The sequence below is a fragment of the Astatotilapia calliptera genome, chromosome 12 (genome assembly GCF_964374335.1).
Source record: "Astatotilapia calliptera chromosome 12, fAstCal68.1, whole genome shotgun sequence".
NCBI lineage: Eukaryota > Metazoa > Chordata > Actinopteri > Cichliformes > Cichlidae > Astatotilapia > Astatotilapia calliptera.
Window position 1 is genome coordinate 37,029,404 of NC_137433.1, and position 17,314 is coordinate 37,046,717.

Here is a 17,314-nt window from a genome sequence, read left to right on the forward strand (position 1 = left end):
CTGTAGTGAAATGACAGGGATGCAAGCAAAGCTTCAGCGGCCAATCTGTGGAGGCGGGGGTGGGGATAGAGGGGAAATAATCCCCATGCCATCTGCTGCTTTTCCTATCCTGCGTGGTTATGCTTGTATACGTGTGTGTATGTTGGACTGCAGCTCACATGGGCCAGAGGACTTCACTTCCTCCTTCTCTTTCCCTCCCTGTCATGATGAGGCTATTTCCTGCTACGAGCATTGGCTCAGTCTAACAGTTTCTCTTTACACTTAATCTTTGCTACTGGCCACTTGTCTCAACTCAGGTCGAGGAGTGCTCAAAGAAGTACACTCCAAGACGATTGTGACATGAAATGCAGAGAAAATACAGACACAAAACTGCGTTCACCTGATTTTTCTGCTCTTTGCAGAAATTGGTGCTGTCTCAGCACTTTTTCTTCTCTTTTTCTTTTTTCTTACAAAGGCGGGAGTTTTGATAGTGATTGGTGATTCTTATTGCAGTAAAAACATCAGTTGGCACATCACCACACGTATTTGTAATGACAAATATGTGTAAACCAGCATCTGTCCATTTTTTTGCACTTATCTGAAACAGAATTGGATCAGTATTAGGCTAAACGTTCCTAACATCACTGTTTTCCAGTTACTCCTGGAAAATCCTGAGATGCTCCCAGGGTAGATGAAATATATATTTAATATCTCCAAAGACTTCTGGTCTCCCCTCAGAATCTCCCAGCTGAAAACAGTGAAGGTGCAAGGAGTAGAGATGGTGAGAGTACATGAGTTTAAATACCAGGGCTCAACCATCCAAAGCAATGGGCAGTGCACAAGAGATGAGAAAGAGAGTGCAGGCAGGGTGGAGTGGGTGGAGATGAGTGTCGGGGTGATTTGTGACAGAATGATAGCAGCGAGACCTGCTATGGTTTATTATTTGGAAACCGTGGAGCTGACAAAAGACAGGAGGACAAGCTGGAGGTGGCAGAGCTGAAGATGCTTTTTACTGGGAGTGACCAGAAAGGACAAGATTAGACATGAGTACATCAGAGGGACAGCTCAGGTCAAGCTCTTTGGCAACAAAGTTACAGGAAAAGAGGGAGACCACAGAAATGATCCATGGATGTATTGAAGGAAGCTGTGCAGAGGATGCTAGGGATGGAAGTACATGATCCACTGTGGAGGCCCCTAAAGAGAAAACCAAACAAGAAGAGGACAAAGAGTATTTAACAGTTCATGTGCACTGCATGGTTTTACATAGGTGATCGTAAAAGTTGTAATATTTCAATTAGGGCGCAGCGTTGTGGTTAGCACCACCGTTTCACAGCAGGTGGGTTCTGGGTTTGAACCTTATGGTTACCTGAGGCTCTATGTGTGGAGTGTTCTCCTGTGGCTTTCCTCTCACAGTCCAAAGACTGTTGGTTAGGTTCATTGATGACTGAATTGGGTGTAGATGTGATTGTGTGGTTGTCTGTCTTTCTGTGCTCAGCCATGTGATGGCCTCTTCCCTCGGTGACATCTGGGATGGCCATGATCGCTGTAAACCTAAGATAGACAAGGTGGAAAAAAATCAACATATGAAGGCTTCTGGGATGAAGCGTTATGACTCCTGGATTCTGGATTCTCTTTGCGCTCATCACAGTGACCACAAAGGTTAGATACTGATAAAACTGATTTAATGTCATTGTTTTTATTGATTCTTATCGTTTCCTGGTCAATTTTCTTGAATTAAAAAAAAATAGACCTGCAGAGGTTTGAAGGGTCAAAGTAATTGTGCAAAAACTGATCAGGAAAAAGGGGTTGGATGTAACTCAGGAATGCAGAAGTCCATAAGTTTCATTTCCTTATGAATGCAGGTCCTAGAAAAACACGGAGGATCTAAAACTGGTTTTAATCCTGGTTTGTAAACTAGGTTTGTGAGTTCTGATTTGTTTTAGACCCCAGATATTGATCGATTGGAACTCTAATTTGTGTTTGTGATGAATACATGTTGATACACAGTGAACAAATGAAGACAAGCACTCAGGTAATGGTGCGACTGTATGTGTCTGTGGTAATGTCATGGTCTATAAAGCCCTCGTTCCATGATCCACTCATACTGGATCACTCGTGGACTTTCAGTAGCGTCTCTCTAATTGGCTCATTACCGTGGAGAGGTAGGGAGACGGTCTCTTTTAATTTGCGTTTATGCAGGATAATATGTGGTATACATGCTAATGTAAACACAATGAGGCACTGGCATTGAAACAGATAATTAAATGAAGGAATGTGTATGCCCACAACACTAAACTATACACAGAATATATATATTACAGCTTAACCTTGCAATATAAAGTGTCTTTAGATACAGTTCAGAGAAATTATGTTAATCTGTAAGCTGAATTTGAAGTGTTTGCACACAAACATACAGCCATATATGCTGCTAGCATAAAGCCCGAGCGTAAGCAGAAGCTTATACATGAGTAAAATGATCAAACATACTTCAGTCAGAGGATATTGACCAACCCATGCTAGATCCACAATAGTTGTATTTATTAGGTCGGCCTGGCGAGGTCCACGGGGGCTGTACATTAATGGAAGTGAGAGGGTGTTAATGACATGGCCAAAAGGTTTGCAACCTGTACGCTCTCAAACCCACCATGAGCTGAAGGACTGGAGCTAAAAATAGAGGCACAGTCTGGCCCCTTGTAATGACACTGCTATAGTCTGCGCCTGTCTGGCTGCTGAGCATGTCAGGTCTGCTGCTCCTGTTCAACACGTTTTATTAGGTGTTACTACACCTGAGTGATTGTGTGGTAATGTTATATTTCAAAGTAAAAGAATATCATATCTTTTATGTGCAGCTTTTCTTTAGATGAAAAGCGCATCATTGTAAAAGGGTGCCATCTTTTATTTTTAATGAAATAAACCCCCAAAGTATGCCAAACATAAATAAATATGCACAGATATGCTCAAGTTTCATGAGGGGTGCAGATGTCCTGTAGGTTGTCTGGCGGGGTGTTGGTCACAAACTGAGACCAGCTGGCAGAAAGAAGCAATCAACTTGTGTAGACTTTCAGATATAATTTAGGGTGTTTAAATATTGCATTTGACTATTTAGGAATTACAGCCATGTTTTCCCAACCTGATGAACAGTCTTGTGTCCAGCTGTGATCTGCTTTTTTCTCTTTTTTTAAATGAATTCATGACAAATTAAAGAAATAAAGATATAGAGCTGATTCCAGGCATTCGTGCTGAGTTTGGTTTAAGAGGTGTCCAAAGGGATGTAATTACAAGTGTGCTAACCTGGACTTGTAATGCTGACATTAGAACTTGGTCACTGGTGTTTGCTGATGATGTGGCTCCTGATAAAAGTAGCTTAATCAAATGATAACACTGGTTAGGTGTTGCTTCACAAGACAGAGGTAAAGTGGCCCAAAACTAAGATCTCCATAAGATCACCAAATTTTCTGAGACTGTCGCCTGACCTTTGACCCAATCAAGCATGTCTTTCACTCACTGATGACAAAACTGAGGGAAGAGGATTCGTGAATGTTCGGGCACAGATTAGAGGTCATGGATCCTGTCCAGGGCTCTCCTCTACACGGCCAGCTTCCAGCGAGTTAAAGTTGTGACGCTTCAGAGGCTCAAAAGTGTCTTTATTTCACCACCGAGACGCCATTTCCAACCCTGAGCTTCAAAGCTGCACTTATTGTCACTTCAAAGAGCTCAAACCTGAGACACCAGAGCAGATTGTAAGTGGTCACAGTCAGAGCTGCAGTCCAACAAAGAGAAGAATGTCATCGGGGTACAGAGGAGATGACAGAAAATCATTTTAGCTTTCAGAGTTTGTCAGATGTTGTTTTTTTTCTCTCCCATGTCAGGCTAAAAGTTCAGTCTTGGATAGTTGTTTTGGATATCGGTTACAAACGTGCATTCACTGTTCATGTAATTCATAGATGTTGTACTCCTGGTGAGAGCAACGTAACAAATATTTAGGCCTTACTTTCAAAATGTATTTGGATGAATTTTACATGTGATACGGAGAATAAACTTAACGCTTAAGTGAACGATGCATATCCGTAAGTTAAATATAGTGAAGCCCATAATTTGACTCAGTTTCTGTAGTTTAGCCTCTGCACGCAACCACAGTTGCAGCTTTACTCAAAAAAATGTGTGAGGGGTTTAGAAATTACACCCATTTTTATACACATAACTCCATTTTTTAGAGGTTTAAAATGAATTGACCAAACTAACAGGATGTTAAATATAAAGATTGTTTTGTATTAAAAACATCTAACTTTGTAGTCAGTGTCTGTCTGAAATGTGGAACCTCTGGAGTTCACCAATTGTGGGTGGGTGCTAATTGTGGGTGTTGGTTCCTTGAGAAAACTTGTCTAGTGGGTTGAGATCAGGTGACTGACTTGGCCATTGATGAATATCCCACTCCTGCCTTCAGTGTAACCAGCGGTTTGCACCTTGTTGTAAACCTTCTGTATTTCCTTCCATGAAGGCGTCTTTTGATTGCACTTGGCTAAAGATTTTGCTTCCTGTCTGTTAGGTTTAGTTTGACCTAATGATTTGATGTGGAAACACCCAAAGACCCTGCGATGTGATATTATCATTATTATCATATCATATTATCATACTTCACTCGCAATAAAATATAATTGTGCTTTTTAACATTTAGCAATATCTGAGTACTGAAATAACATACATACGGGGTGGCAGAGCAGGTCAGCCACTAATCAGAAGATCGGTGGTTCGATCCCATGCTGCCTCCTGGCTGCATGCCAAATATCCTTGGGCGCCACCGGGCCCTCTGACCACCGGCAGCCTCGCCTCTGTCAGTGCAGCTGTGGCTACAACGTAGCTTGCCATTGCCAGTGTGTGAATGTGTGTGTGTGTGAATGACTGAATGTAGTGCTTTGGGGTCCTTAGGGACTGAGTAAACAAATGCAGGCCGTTTGATAATCTAACAATTAGCCGTGATAAATCATTAAAAATCCCACATCTGTTGCCGTCCACTTTGACAGAAATTGACATTTAACTATTACATTTGTGCTCATCAACCTTCCTGTTATATAGGAATGTAGCCAGAATATAACCAGCGAGCTGCCTTTGCTCACTGACAAACACTCATTCAGACTGATGGCAACATGTTGGCAATCTGACTGCATTTGTAAATTAGACAGCAATCTTTTTTTAAACCTTTGATAATCTCTCTGAGAGCGAGTGCAGTCAGTTCAAGTCAGGCACCAGTTGGCTCTGAATTTGTGAAGCTAAGTGTGTCCAGTTGTTTTTTTGTTCGCTGTTTTTTGAGCCAATTTAATTTAATTTTACTCGGCTACCGTTATCTCAGGACGATATGCATGTTTGTAGTATTCCTAGAGTAATGTAACTTTGTCCCTGAATGGATACAATATTGCAATTTTGCAATAGTATTGTGATACCATGCTGTATCGATTTCATTAAAAGAAAAAATCTACTTGTCCTGCTAATGATGACCTCCCTCTCTTTGGGCCTTGTATTTAAAATGACAATGAAAAGTTATATAATGCAAACCCTGAAAGTTCAGGATAGATACAAGATGGCTCAGTAAACTTGTTTTCAAGCAAACATAATTATATATTTTAAATTGGGCATTTAAAGAACCAAATGAAATATATTATCAAGCCTGCTGTGCTTGAATATAAGCTTCAGTATAAGCATTGTGTTGTGCAAAAACACAATGCCTTGTCATCCACGTCCTCCATTGCGTATGGAGACATTACAGATGTGTGTTTGAGTGCTCCTCAGTAGCAGCTTTAATCCAGTGCACTAGTCATCACACGAACATCAGCCTGCTCTTTTCCCCAAATGGGTTTTCTCAGTCTCTTTATTTTTTTCAGGTATTAAGAAAGAAAAAACTTTGTAAGGTTGAGAGTTAGCTACTGACCAATGAAAAGAAGTCTTTCTGCTTTCCTATGTCTCTTTTGTAATTCATCCACAGAACAATGTAGCAGGGTCTGGTAGATTTCAGCCCCGCTTAAAGCATTAGCTTGGAGGGATTATCCCACCAGCTAAACACGCGGTCACCAGCAGCACGCATCCTCTCATACAATCACTCCAGAGGACACGTGCCTGCTTTACTACCTCTGATCAGCCTCACCAACCCTGTAGCCCAGAGGGATGCTGACCTCTGCAAGCACTAAAATGTGACACTGACCATCGCTTTTTTATTTGTCCAGATCTTAAAGAGTGCTTCTGTCTGGTGTAGCGATGCACTTGCATTTATATTTTAGGTGATTTTTTTTTTCATTACAAGCCTTTGTTTTCTGCCAGTTTGTCAGCACTTCCTGTTCGTTGCTGTCTTCAAAGAGAACATTGTATTGGCTGCGCTTCATTTGCATGAAGTTGAGGTTTAGGCTGCTTTAAACAAATCAGGATATCTTGTGCTACCCAACACCTGTAACACGCACTCAAAACTGGATCGCAACAAATTGGCGCTTTCGCGAGTACGTTTGCTGATAGTAATGTCATGTGATTCAGCTAATAACACAAGGATTTCATCATTTTTGAAGCCACGCTGAAAATACTCAGCAATCTGTGCATTCATGACTGGATGTAATACCGGTAGCTTAGCTGTAGCATTTGTACCTGAGGGTTTCAGCTTCCGGGCAACAAGGAATGACATCATTCACATAGATTACTGATTGGCAGTGCTAACTCGATATTTTGAGTCACTTTTTCTCACAATTTTGAGTTAATAACTAACTCAAGTAAGTCGAAATTTTGAGGGAAAAAAGTTGAAATGTTGAGAAAATGACTCGAAATTTCGAGTTATGGAGCCTTTTTTTTTCCTTTAGTGGCGGAAACAGGCTTCCATACACATCAGACTAAGGGGAGAGGATGCATTTTTCCACCAGGCAGAAGTTCAGAACTCATTCTGATGTTGCATTGTCGCTCTCAGGTTTTGAAGGATTTTTTGATTGTGCTGCATCATTTTGATCCTTGGTGCCTCGTTTCAGAGATGACTCTGTGCTCAAATGTCACAAACGCACATCATCACATCTGGTAGGGCTTTAAATCCTTTGTACGTTATATAACGTCTAAGTATAAACTTTGCACAAGTCACATGTCCGACGCTGCCAATCATGTGTGTCATGATAAGGCTCTTTTTGATTTTAATTTGAATGAGCTGCTGATCCGGTTTTATTGACTTGAATCGAAACAATGTTGCGCTGTGCATTACCTCGGACTCAGGTGTAACACCTGACAGCTGCCATCTGTTGTCACACAGTTACAAATATGAGCTGTGTTGTTTTAATGTTGGTTTTAATGCTTCTCCGTTAGGAGCTGTGATTCTGAAAGGTGGCTCACTGGCAAACAGAGCCAACTTTACACTGAATATTTTGTAAAGTAAATTCAGAACATGTGAGCTAAAGTTTCAGAACACTTTTTACATTTATATAAAGCAGTGGCGCTACCCTTGAATCACCTGTTTCACATTTATTTATTTTTGAATGAGACTAAATCACATCTTCTCTCACAGTGTTGGGTCATTCATACAGGTAGCGTCAGAGCCCAGTTGGCACTTGACCAACGAGGCCACTGTGAGCCTCTGCCGAGCTGGCACGACTGACACACAAAGCAAGCTGTGCTGACAGCCTAAGATAAATGACCTGTTAACAGTCTCTCTCTCTCTCTCTCTGTTTTTCTTATCACATCTCTCACTCTGACTGTGATTGAATGAGCATATTGATCTTCCTCAGTGAGAACATGTGTCTAAACTGGATTTAAATAACTGAATTAGCCCTAAAAAGGCAATAAGCTTTCATACTGCTGCATAGTCAAATGACTGCAACAGATTTAAGGGAGGCCTGATTGAACTGCAGATCAATATCGGGGACTTTCAAGCCTGAAGCCAAGAACATGTTGGCATTTCAAGACTCTCTTGTGAATTGCTTTTTTTCTAGACAAATAACCCCTTTTTCTCTAAATGCTAGCTTATAATAGCAGTTTCTCAAATTTTTGTCATGCTGCTCTTTAGAGACTAATAATATTTAGTCCTCAGAATAAATACATTGATTGCAACACCATCAGGAACATAAGGTTTAGTTTTCACATAGTTCCTGTTGTGCAAACAAAAGTCGCTGCTTGATGCTTTGCTCAGCAAAAGTTTAAAATGCAACATTACAGTAAAGCCAACAAAACGCACAAAAATGTGTATACAGATGACATGTGTCAAACTCAAGGCTCTATACATTTTAATAAGGCCTGTGTATCACTTTAGGTTCTTAAATGTATCAACTGAGCTGGGAAACTGAGTAGAGCATAAAGAGAGCCCCATTCTGCTCGATTATTCTGTTTGAATCCACATAGTAGCAAAGACACGGAGTCATAGATGAAGAACGGTTGCTTCAGAAAGCTGGACTGAGAGGAGAAATGTAACTGCAGCATCATGCTTCCTTGAAAGTGAGCGAGCTGTAGTCATATTCAGGTTTGCGTGTTGCTGTAAAACTGTAATCAGAATACATTATTTTGCTTGGCTAAATGTTGTAAACCCCTCAGTCGTAAATGGCTGAGGAATATTGACATCAGCCCGCTGATCAGGCGGGTGGGGGCGTGGCCAACGAAGTTTGTGAACGCCATCGGCACACATTTGGGATTGTCGTGCCAACAGGTGCAGCTTGAACTAGTAACACAGTTGCTTTATTCCACCAATTACTGCGGCGCTAGTGTAGCTAATAGGATTACTGATTAGCAAAGAAGTAACTAAACATGAAACAGAAACATGTCTCATAAACTCACATTTTATTCATGATAGAATGTAGAAAACCAATCAAATGGTTAAACTGAGAAAATGTACCATTTTAGGAAAAGTATTAGTCTATTCTGGATTTGATGACAGCAATACTTTTCAGAAGTTGTGACAGGGTGATGTTTACCACTGCGTAGCATGCACTCGTTCTTTTTTTTAACAACAGTCCAAAAACATCTGGGAACAGAGCAGCTGTTGGATTTTTGAGAAAGCAATGTTTTCCCATTCTTGTTTGGTAGAAGATGGATTTGTCTGTTTGATTTGCGTGCAGTATTATGCGTGCAGTACCAGGACGGAAATAATAACCAAAACCTTCTTAAAAGCAAAATTCTACAGGGAGGAAGGGTTGTATCAGGAAGTGCATCAGGAATAAACTCTCTTCCAACTCAAACATGCAGATTTATCCACTGTGGAAATAAGAAAGCACCCAAAGTACCATCAGCCGTTCATCAAGGTGGAAGCTATGGCTTATAGTAAATTATGTGAAGTCACTGAAAAGATTCCAGTAGGATGTATGCAGTGAGAAATGTGTCCCATATCCTTCCACCCACAAGATAAACTATGAACTGTTTCTTATCACGGATGTGTTATCTCTATGAACGGTTCCAGTGTTTGGCTGGGTTAACTTATTCTAGGTTAATATTTATGGATTTAGCAGATTGTGTCAGTGTCTTTTCACAACTCATTTCCTCGCTGATTGTTGATTCACACAGTCCATTCTTCCTGCAGCTATTGCAACAGTGCCAATACTGTTTCAACCACAATAATATACATCAAATATAAAAACTGTATTTGTTTCCTACAGTCATACAACACATTGAACTGTTATTTAATAGGCTTGGGGTTAATTTTATGAAATTTTATTGCACAATTTTATTTTTGAAGTACATCAACAATCAGGAATAAGAGTGTAGAGGGGTTAGAACATTGTTCAGTCCCTCAAAAATTAAATTCCATTGAAATATCTAAGAGTATATAATCCTGATGAGTCACAGAATCCTCTTCATCCTCTTCATCACATTGGGACTAATAGGTTTTTTCTCTCTTCTTCTTTCAGTAAAGAAAGCCAAACTCCACGGGCCCCCAGGTAAGAGCGTATTATTTTGGCTCTTTCTCTGCTGCGCTTTTTTTGTATATGCTATTTGTATTTCTACATTATTTCACATTAAGTCACTTCAGTGATCTCCAAAACCTGATACAGACATATTGACTCTGCAGTGTCTGTGTCCAAGATACAGAGAACTTGATCATCCAGGAACAACGGTATCCACTCATCACACTTTTTGTTTTGTCTTAGCGATAAAAAAAAGAAGAAATATAAACAGTTTTCTTTAAGTTTTGACAGAGTCCTCTTTTTAAGACCTTGACCTTTTTCTCACAGCCTGAGGTTTTGCACCAGTGTTAGAAGTCTTCAGTTTGTAGGCATGCTAAGACTTTAATCATGCACAGCTGAGGCTGGCGGTGCTCTCATTAGTTTTGAAGATCTTTAATAAGCAAAAATTGAATATTTTGAGCAGATGTTTGAAAAACAGTAAGAGGTTTCCTAATGTTTAAAAGTCCTCCAGTGACCTTGAATGCCTGACAGCATCAGAAATCATGCTCATAGCTCAGTACAACAGATAGAAAGTTTGGCCTTGATGATTTTTGCACCCTTTAAACCTTTAAACTGCCTCTGAGCGGGGTGACCTGGACACTGGAGGGGACGTGGGGGCGTTGGTGTCCTGCCATAGACGGCTGGAGGCCTCATCTCTGCTAACTGGAGTCACTGAACTTTAATATGTTTATCCTGTTGGTGCCATTTGGAGCAACTTTAATGGAAATTTCTGACTAATATTGTAGCTTGTTGTTCATAAAGTTAATATTTTGGTTTTCATTAGTGAAATGTATTTTATTAGGCAAATATGTATATGACACACACTTTTTTTGGATGCAGTTTGCTAACCTAGCTTACTAGTGTTAGCTGATAGTACTCCATATAAAGTCTTTTATCCACATGAAGTCACTTCTGGCACCAAAAAAACAATAAAGAGGCGAAAGTCTCTTCTTAAATGTTTATCCAGTCTATAACACAGCTAACACAGAGAAACAGACAACCATTCACACCTACAGCCAATTTAGCCAATGTGACGTGTAAGTCTTTAGACTCAGGGAGGAAGTCAGAGTACCGGCTAGTGGATTTAAACCCAGATGGTTGCTGTGAGGCGACAGTGGAGTTCAGTTGCCTATGGGCAATTTAGAACTGCCAGTAACCGATCCCCACTAACTGCATGTCTTTGGACTGTGGGAGGACGTCAGAGTACCCGGAGAGAACCCATGCAAACTCCCCACAGAAAGGCCCCGGCCAGGTGGTGGATCAAACCCGGGGTCATGTACTTAAGTTGAATTAAAATGTGGAAATAAAAGTTTGTCAGTCCAAAAAAAGGGTACATTTTGATCTGCTAAGCAGATGTTAGTCTGCACTTGTCCCTTTGCAAACATGTTGCAAAACGCTTGTTTGAATCTCTCTGTGGCTGCACACAGACGTGTCACAAAGCTGAAAAACCATTTTTCAAACGGTTCCTTTTCACACATGAAGCATCAACGATTCAGCAGCCAGTCAAGAGTGGGACTCCGTCTTCCCGCACATTTTTGTTCTTTGTTTTTTAAACAGTTTTGCTGGCTGCAGCTGTTTGTCCTTCCATCTTCTCTCCAGGCGATGATGACGGTAGAACAACAGCAAAGAGTGGGAGATTGAGAAATCAAGCTGGAGGACGGGAGAAGGAAATCAATAGATCATCACAGACAAAGGGCCACCTGCTAGCCTGAAATGACTACGTGTCATCCCGGCATAAAGGAGACGATGGAGACAAATCTCTCAGTTTCTTTAGTAGACAGAGACAGACTCCATACACGAGCGATTTGTCACTGGCTGCCTTTGGCCTCTGATTGACGAGCAATTTCTCAGAGCAGGAGGGCGAGATTTGAATCCAGGGTGCATGAAACGGGACATGGGTGGTTGTGTCGGTGGCGCCTGTGGTGTCCTGTAGTTCCTCTGAACTACCTGCAGTAGGACACTGTAAACACATTAGTTCACAAAATGTCTTTTTTTCCTATCTCGGCCTGCTTACACAGGGTCTGTTGTTCTCTTGTTTTTCACTGTTATACATTAGTGTCTGATGCACACTGGAATTACTGGAGCTCTCTGTTCGTAATTTTCTCATTGGAATGACCTGAAATAACACACCTACTTCTCCTCCCAGCTGTAACACCCAGTCACGTCAGTGAAAGAGAATAAGCGCAGGACGGCTTTCTGTCGGGCGACATGAGTTTGTCCCACTCTAATGCCCCAGTTTTAAAAACATGATCTGATTTTATCTTAATAGTAGAAGCAATAGATTGTTTGCCTGGGGGGAGCTGGCTGCTGTCCCAGGGCCCTCCTGAAATCTCATGGGTGGATGACCTCTGAGGGATGTTAGCTGATTTGTGTCACTTTATTAGTTTAGAAGATGTAACTTTTATCTTGTTTTTAGGCTCTGGAGACATTAATCTCAGCTATATAGCACCCAGCAAGCATTGGGTTTCGGTGCAAATATTAAAATATTATTAATAGTGATTTTTGTTTTCATCCAGAGCCATAAGCAGGTCAGTTGTTTGGTTGTCGCTGAGCAAGAATACCAGCCCAGTCTCAGAGTCCAATTTAAATGCATAAGCTGAACACCATTTTTAAAGGTTCACAAGCAGCAGTTGATTTGTAAACATAACCAGGAAGTTAAAAAAACAAACAAACAAAAAGTAAAAATTAAAAAAATTACCAAATCAAAACAAGAAGAAATAAAGTTCACAGAGCTGAGCTGTCCCCAGAAAAACCACAAACACTGCAGTCACCTAGCTGACAAACCTCCAACATATTTGTAGTTCTTTTATTTTTTTTATGTTCTGTACTTTAAGAACCATTATCTCTACACATACAGTTTAGCTGCGACACATGAAAATACTTGTGCATAACTGTAGTATTATTTGAGCATATTGCTCCAGCTCTGGCCTCCTTACACTGGCTTCCAATTCAATTTAGGATCTATTTTAAAATCCTTTTACTGGTTTTTAAATCCTTAAATGGTCTGGCACCTGTATATTTGTCCGATCTGCTGAAGCCCTGTGTCCCCCCTCGCTAACAGCTGTTGCTCTCAGTCCCTAAATCACGTTTGAAACTTAGAGGAGACCGAGCGTTCTCTATTGTGGCCCCGAAGCTTTGGAGTGATCTTCCTCTGCCTATTAGACAATCTACATCAGTGCTGGTTTTTAAATCCAGACTAAAAAGTCATTTTTATTTGCTGGCCTTTGACTCAGTGGGTAACTGACACTATTATTTTATTGTTATTTATTTACTGTATTTATTATTCTTATTGTATTTTTATATGTTTTCATTGTATTTTTTATGTTTCTGCTGTACAGCACTTTGTTCGGCCATGTTTTGTTTGTGCTATATAAATAAACTATGGTATGGTGTTATGGAGTCAGAGGCCACTTAAGATGTTCACATGGACCATTCCACGGCTCATTAAATTGAATGCTTCCCTTTTAAATAATGTCAGAATTTCAAACATCTGCTATGACAGCAGATTTTTAGTATTTTGAGGTCCCAAGCACAGGTAGTTGAAATGACTACCTGTGCTTGGGACCTGAGGGGCCGGACACTACTTACTGTCTGGGTTAGAGGTTTGGGATGTAAGAGTAATGCTCATGACTGCAGAAAATCTGACTGAGAAAACGACTGTGTCAGTTTAATAGTAAATCAAATGGTTTCCTGCATCTTTAAAAAAAAAAGTTAATTGTCCATCTTACCTGTTTTTAGTTTTACGTTTCAGCTGAAGTTGAGTCAGTTAAAATATTTAGGCGTTGCTTGTTAAAAGAAATCATTTTCCCTCAAAACAAGAGACTATTTTTCAGTTTTGTTTAAACACAAACTCGTCTCAAGCCATGTTCTTTTCCATATCTGACAGCTTGCTCATTAGCAGAAGTGGCTATATAGCTGTGATGGTCCACTGCTGCCTTGTAACTGCAGAGGAAACCCTCACCCTAATGAGTCAATAGTGCTGGTGTAATGAGGCAGGCCTGTCTCTGCACAGCCTGAACCTGTTGTCTGACTTATTGCAGCTCCTCCCAGTTAACAGTTTATTCATAAACTGCGTAGCTGCCCCAGAGGACAGTATTATTCCCTATTAGAAAAAGAAATCTAGGTTCAATACAGTAAGGCTCTACAGTGTCGGTTAAACAAACAGGCATGGAAAGTTTTTCTACTGGAGGGCAGACGAACTCCAGAACAAGCTGATGCACAGAAAAGAGTCTGCTTAGGAAGAACAAGGAGACGACTCAGACTTCACTGTCATTTCCTGGTCTTGACCAATATTCTTCAGGCTTTCTGAAGGTCTGCCCTAGTTTCTCTTTGGGCATTGGCTGCTTTTTCAGTCCAGTCTTTGTACCTGACCATTTTCAGAGAAATATTGTATGTGTGTTTTTTTATTTTTTTGTCCTTTGTTGTAAGCCTGTTAACACTGACTTATCAGTTATTCAAGCATTACTAACTCAACCACCTAACTTGATGAAATCCTTGTTCCTAGCAGAAGCATTCATGTCCAAAGAAATAAGAAAAAATCCAAGACCTGACACTGACTTAGAGATGCAGCTGGTCGATCCATCCACTGCTCACTGCAGCATCATCAGAAATGGTCTCAAAAAGCTATTCTAAAGAAAGAGAAAAGGCTGAGTATGCTAAACTACACAAGAACTGGACTGAAAATCAGTGACAACAGGTCTGATGGACAGAATAATGTGACATTTTTGGTTCAAATCATAGTCAGTATGTCTTGATACATGCTCAGTCATCCAGGTCGTGACAATTTGCGTTTCTCCCGCTGAAAACGCAACGTCCAGATGAACAGAATCAACCTTTTGGCATAGTCAGTACGTATAGAGGAGGTCAGGAGAAAACCACAGTCATCTATAACAGCATCCCCAACCTTTTTTGCAACACCGGTTTAATGTCAGACAATATTTTCACAGACCGGCCGTTAAGGTGTCACGCATAAATAAAACAAAATAAAATGACATGACCAAGACAAAAACTGTGGTTTTTGTAAATATAATAATAAACGCAAATTCGCTGTGTAATTGTGTAACTTTATTAGCAGCGTCCTCCTGAAAATTGTGACATCCTCCTCTCTGCCCCTTAATGCTCTGTGGTTGCTATGGTAACATGTAAATAAGACACACAACTACAAAGAACAGGGAAACAGAGTTAACAATAAAACTCCTGAAAGCCATAAATTTCACACCCGAGCCTCAACTCTCGTGATCCGGTACCAAACGACTCGTGGACTGGTGCCGGTCCGTGGCACGGAGCTTGGGGGCCGCTCGATCTGCTTTTCAGCCAGCGGTGTTGGGATCTGGTCAAAGTTGATTCTTGCTTGGAGTGCGAGAGGTCTCCGATCCAAATCCCAGATGAGCCCACAGTTTTGTTACGCTTGGCCTAATACAGTTAGTGCAACAGCGACATCCACTTTCCCCAAAATTTTCTTCACCGGTGTCTCAGAAAATACTTTTTAAATTTAAATTAGTAGCAAAGAATTTTAAATATATTATATATATTAAATGTAATTAGCTGAAACAAAATGCTGCTGATTGTGTTTGTTATGGAAGAATTTATTCTTTTTTTTGTCACCACCGTAAGCTGTCCTCATCGACCAACAGCTCTTCTCTGTTTGAGCTCCCCATCACTCTGCCACATTCTCCAGCCTTCTCCAGCCCCGCCACCTCCCCTGACACCCATAATAGAGTATTCATTACTATAGACTGCCTAGTAAATGTCATCTTGCCTGGCTGTGCTCTACACATCCATGTATAACTGAATATAACTTATTTATTTTCATAAGTCATCGCTGCTTAATTATAAATGACGCTGGCTGCCCCCTGAGAGAGTCCCGCTGCATGCTGGGATTTGTCTTTAGCAAGGAGCTGCTGACAAGAGGAAGGTGTTTGTTTGTTTTTTTCACTGCAACCATTTATGGAGATGTGCTTAATGTCTTTCAGATATTTGTTATGATGCCCATATTTTGCATGACAACCGTGGAGGTGTCATAGGAAATAGATGCCACACTTTTACATTTTTACTATAATGTGTTTTAGGTTATTTTTGTTGTTGTGCTTTTCTTTCATTCACTGCCTATCCAGTTGTTTGTTTTCCTCGTTTTTTCCCCTTTACCCTTGGTAGCTGTCAGTAAATTGGGCTGCCTTCAGCCCTGCCAGTCACCTTGTTCCCTTAATCACAGACCTGGCAACTGTCTTAAAGGAATGATGGATTATTCCCAATGTAACCCTTTCCCTCCTGCCCCCTTTCACTCTAGAGCTGTGCTTGGTGAAGAGAAAGCACTGTACATAGACAGTGGACGTCATTTTAGTTTTATTTTATTTCATAAATGGACAGGTATTATTTATAGATGGAGAAATCTATTGCACCTAAACCTGATGAACGCACGCACGTGCGCGCACACAAAGAACAGTGATTTATGAATGGCAAACTCTCTTTTGTTCCACTACAGTATGACAGAAAAATCACTTTCAGCCATTTCATAATCGCACGGCTCAACATAGAAGAGCCACCTCGACGGGACAACACTTAGCTGCACATCTACATCTAAAGGTCAAAGGTCACTCTTTCGAGGATGCCAATATTCACATTTTGGGCAGAGAAGACATGGTTTGAAAGAGGCTACCTATGTCCACTGTGAACGACAGTCTTTGGACACTGGGTGTGGCTCATGACACCAACTGCAACCTACAGTACAATGCAACTGGAGCCCCCACTCACACCGTGTCAGGTGAGCTCAGTGGGTGACATAATTGTGTGGGGCAAGGCCTCACAATGGTTTCACCCAAAACCTCTGCCGATAATGACCCACACGCTTTTGCACACCTTGGCCCATGTGGTGAGGTGCATGATCATTAGTGGGTCACAACCCCCTTAAGGGACAACTTCCACTAAGTCTCCTCCACAGAAGAAGCTTTTTGGATGAGAGTGGAAATGTGTTCAATAAACCTAAAGAAGTCCAGTCGATTTTTTCTTTCCAAGCTCATCCTCCTTAGCTCGTGCAAAATGTTTTTAAATGACTTTGCAAAAAATGTAAAAGTAAATGGTTAAAAAAACGTTTTGTCAGACGTCTAAGTCCCACACTCTTCATTATGCATGATGCATTTGTTTTTATTCACGTTGTACCTTTTAGTTGCTAGGCACTAAGAACAACTTGCTTAGGGTTAAGTCATGTTTGGGAATGACAGCAGCGTAACATTGATGCCATAACCCGGTCTGTTAATGCACTGTCTCTAAAGGGCACTATATGCATAAATGAGAAATGCCAGTGACTTTTGAAAATGGCATTATGTGACACACCAGTAACTGGAACGATCTTAAAACCATTCCCAGAATACTTTGATAAATATGTTGTGTTGTATTTGTGTTCATTCTAGCATAAAATCATACGTTAAAAATCTGGCAGAAATGGAAAACCTAAGAAA

At 40.7% G+C, this 17,314-nt stretch overlaps 1 protein-coding gene and 1 long non-coding RNA gene across 2 annotated transcripts in view; one reads left to right on the forward strand and one right to left on the reverse strand.

Moving 5' to 3' along the window:
- Positions 1-17,314, forward strand: part of LOC113033876 (protein unc-13 homolog B-like) — a 110,085-nt gene that overhangs the window by 7,308 nt on the left and 85,463 nt on the right. The window contains exon 5 of the mRNA XM_080308665.1: positions 9,825-9,854. Within this exon, the coding sequence (XP_080164791.1) occupies positions 9,825-9,854 (30 nt within the window). The remainder of the gene's footprint in view (positions 1-9,824; positions 9,855-17,314) is intronic.
- LOC145419411 (uncharacterized) lies at positions 962-1,681 on the reverse strand. The gene is made up of 2 exons (XR_013900796.1): positions 1,346-1,681; positions 962-1,173 (listed from the first exon to the last, which is right to left on the reverse strand). It is a non-coding gene; the product is annotated as an uncharacterized LOC145419411 (long non-coding RNA).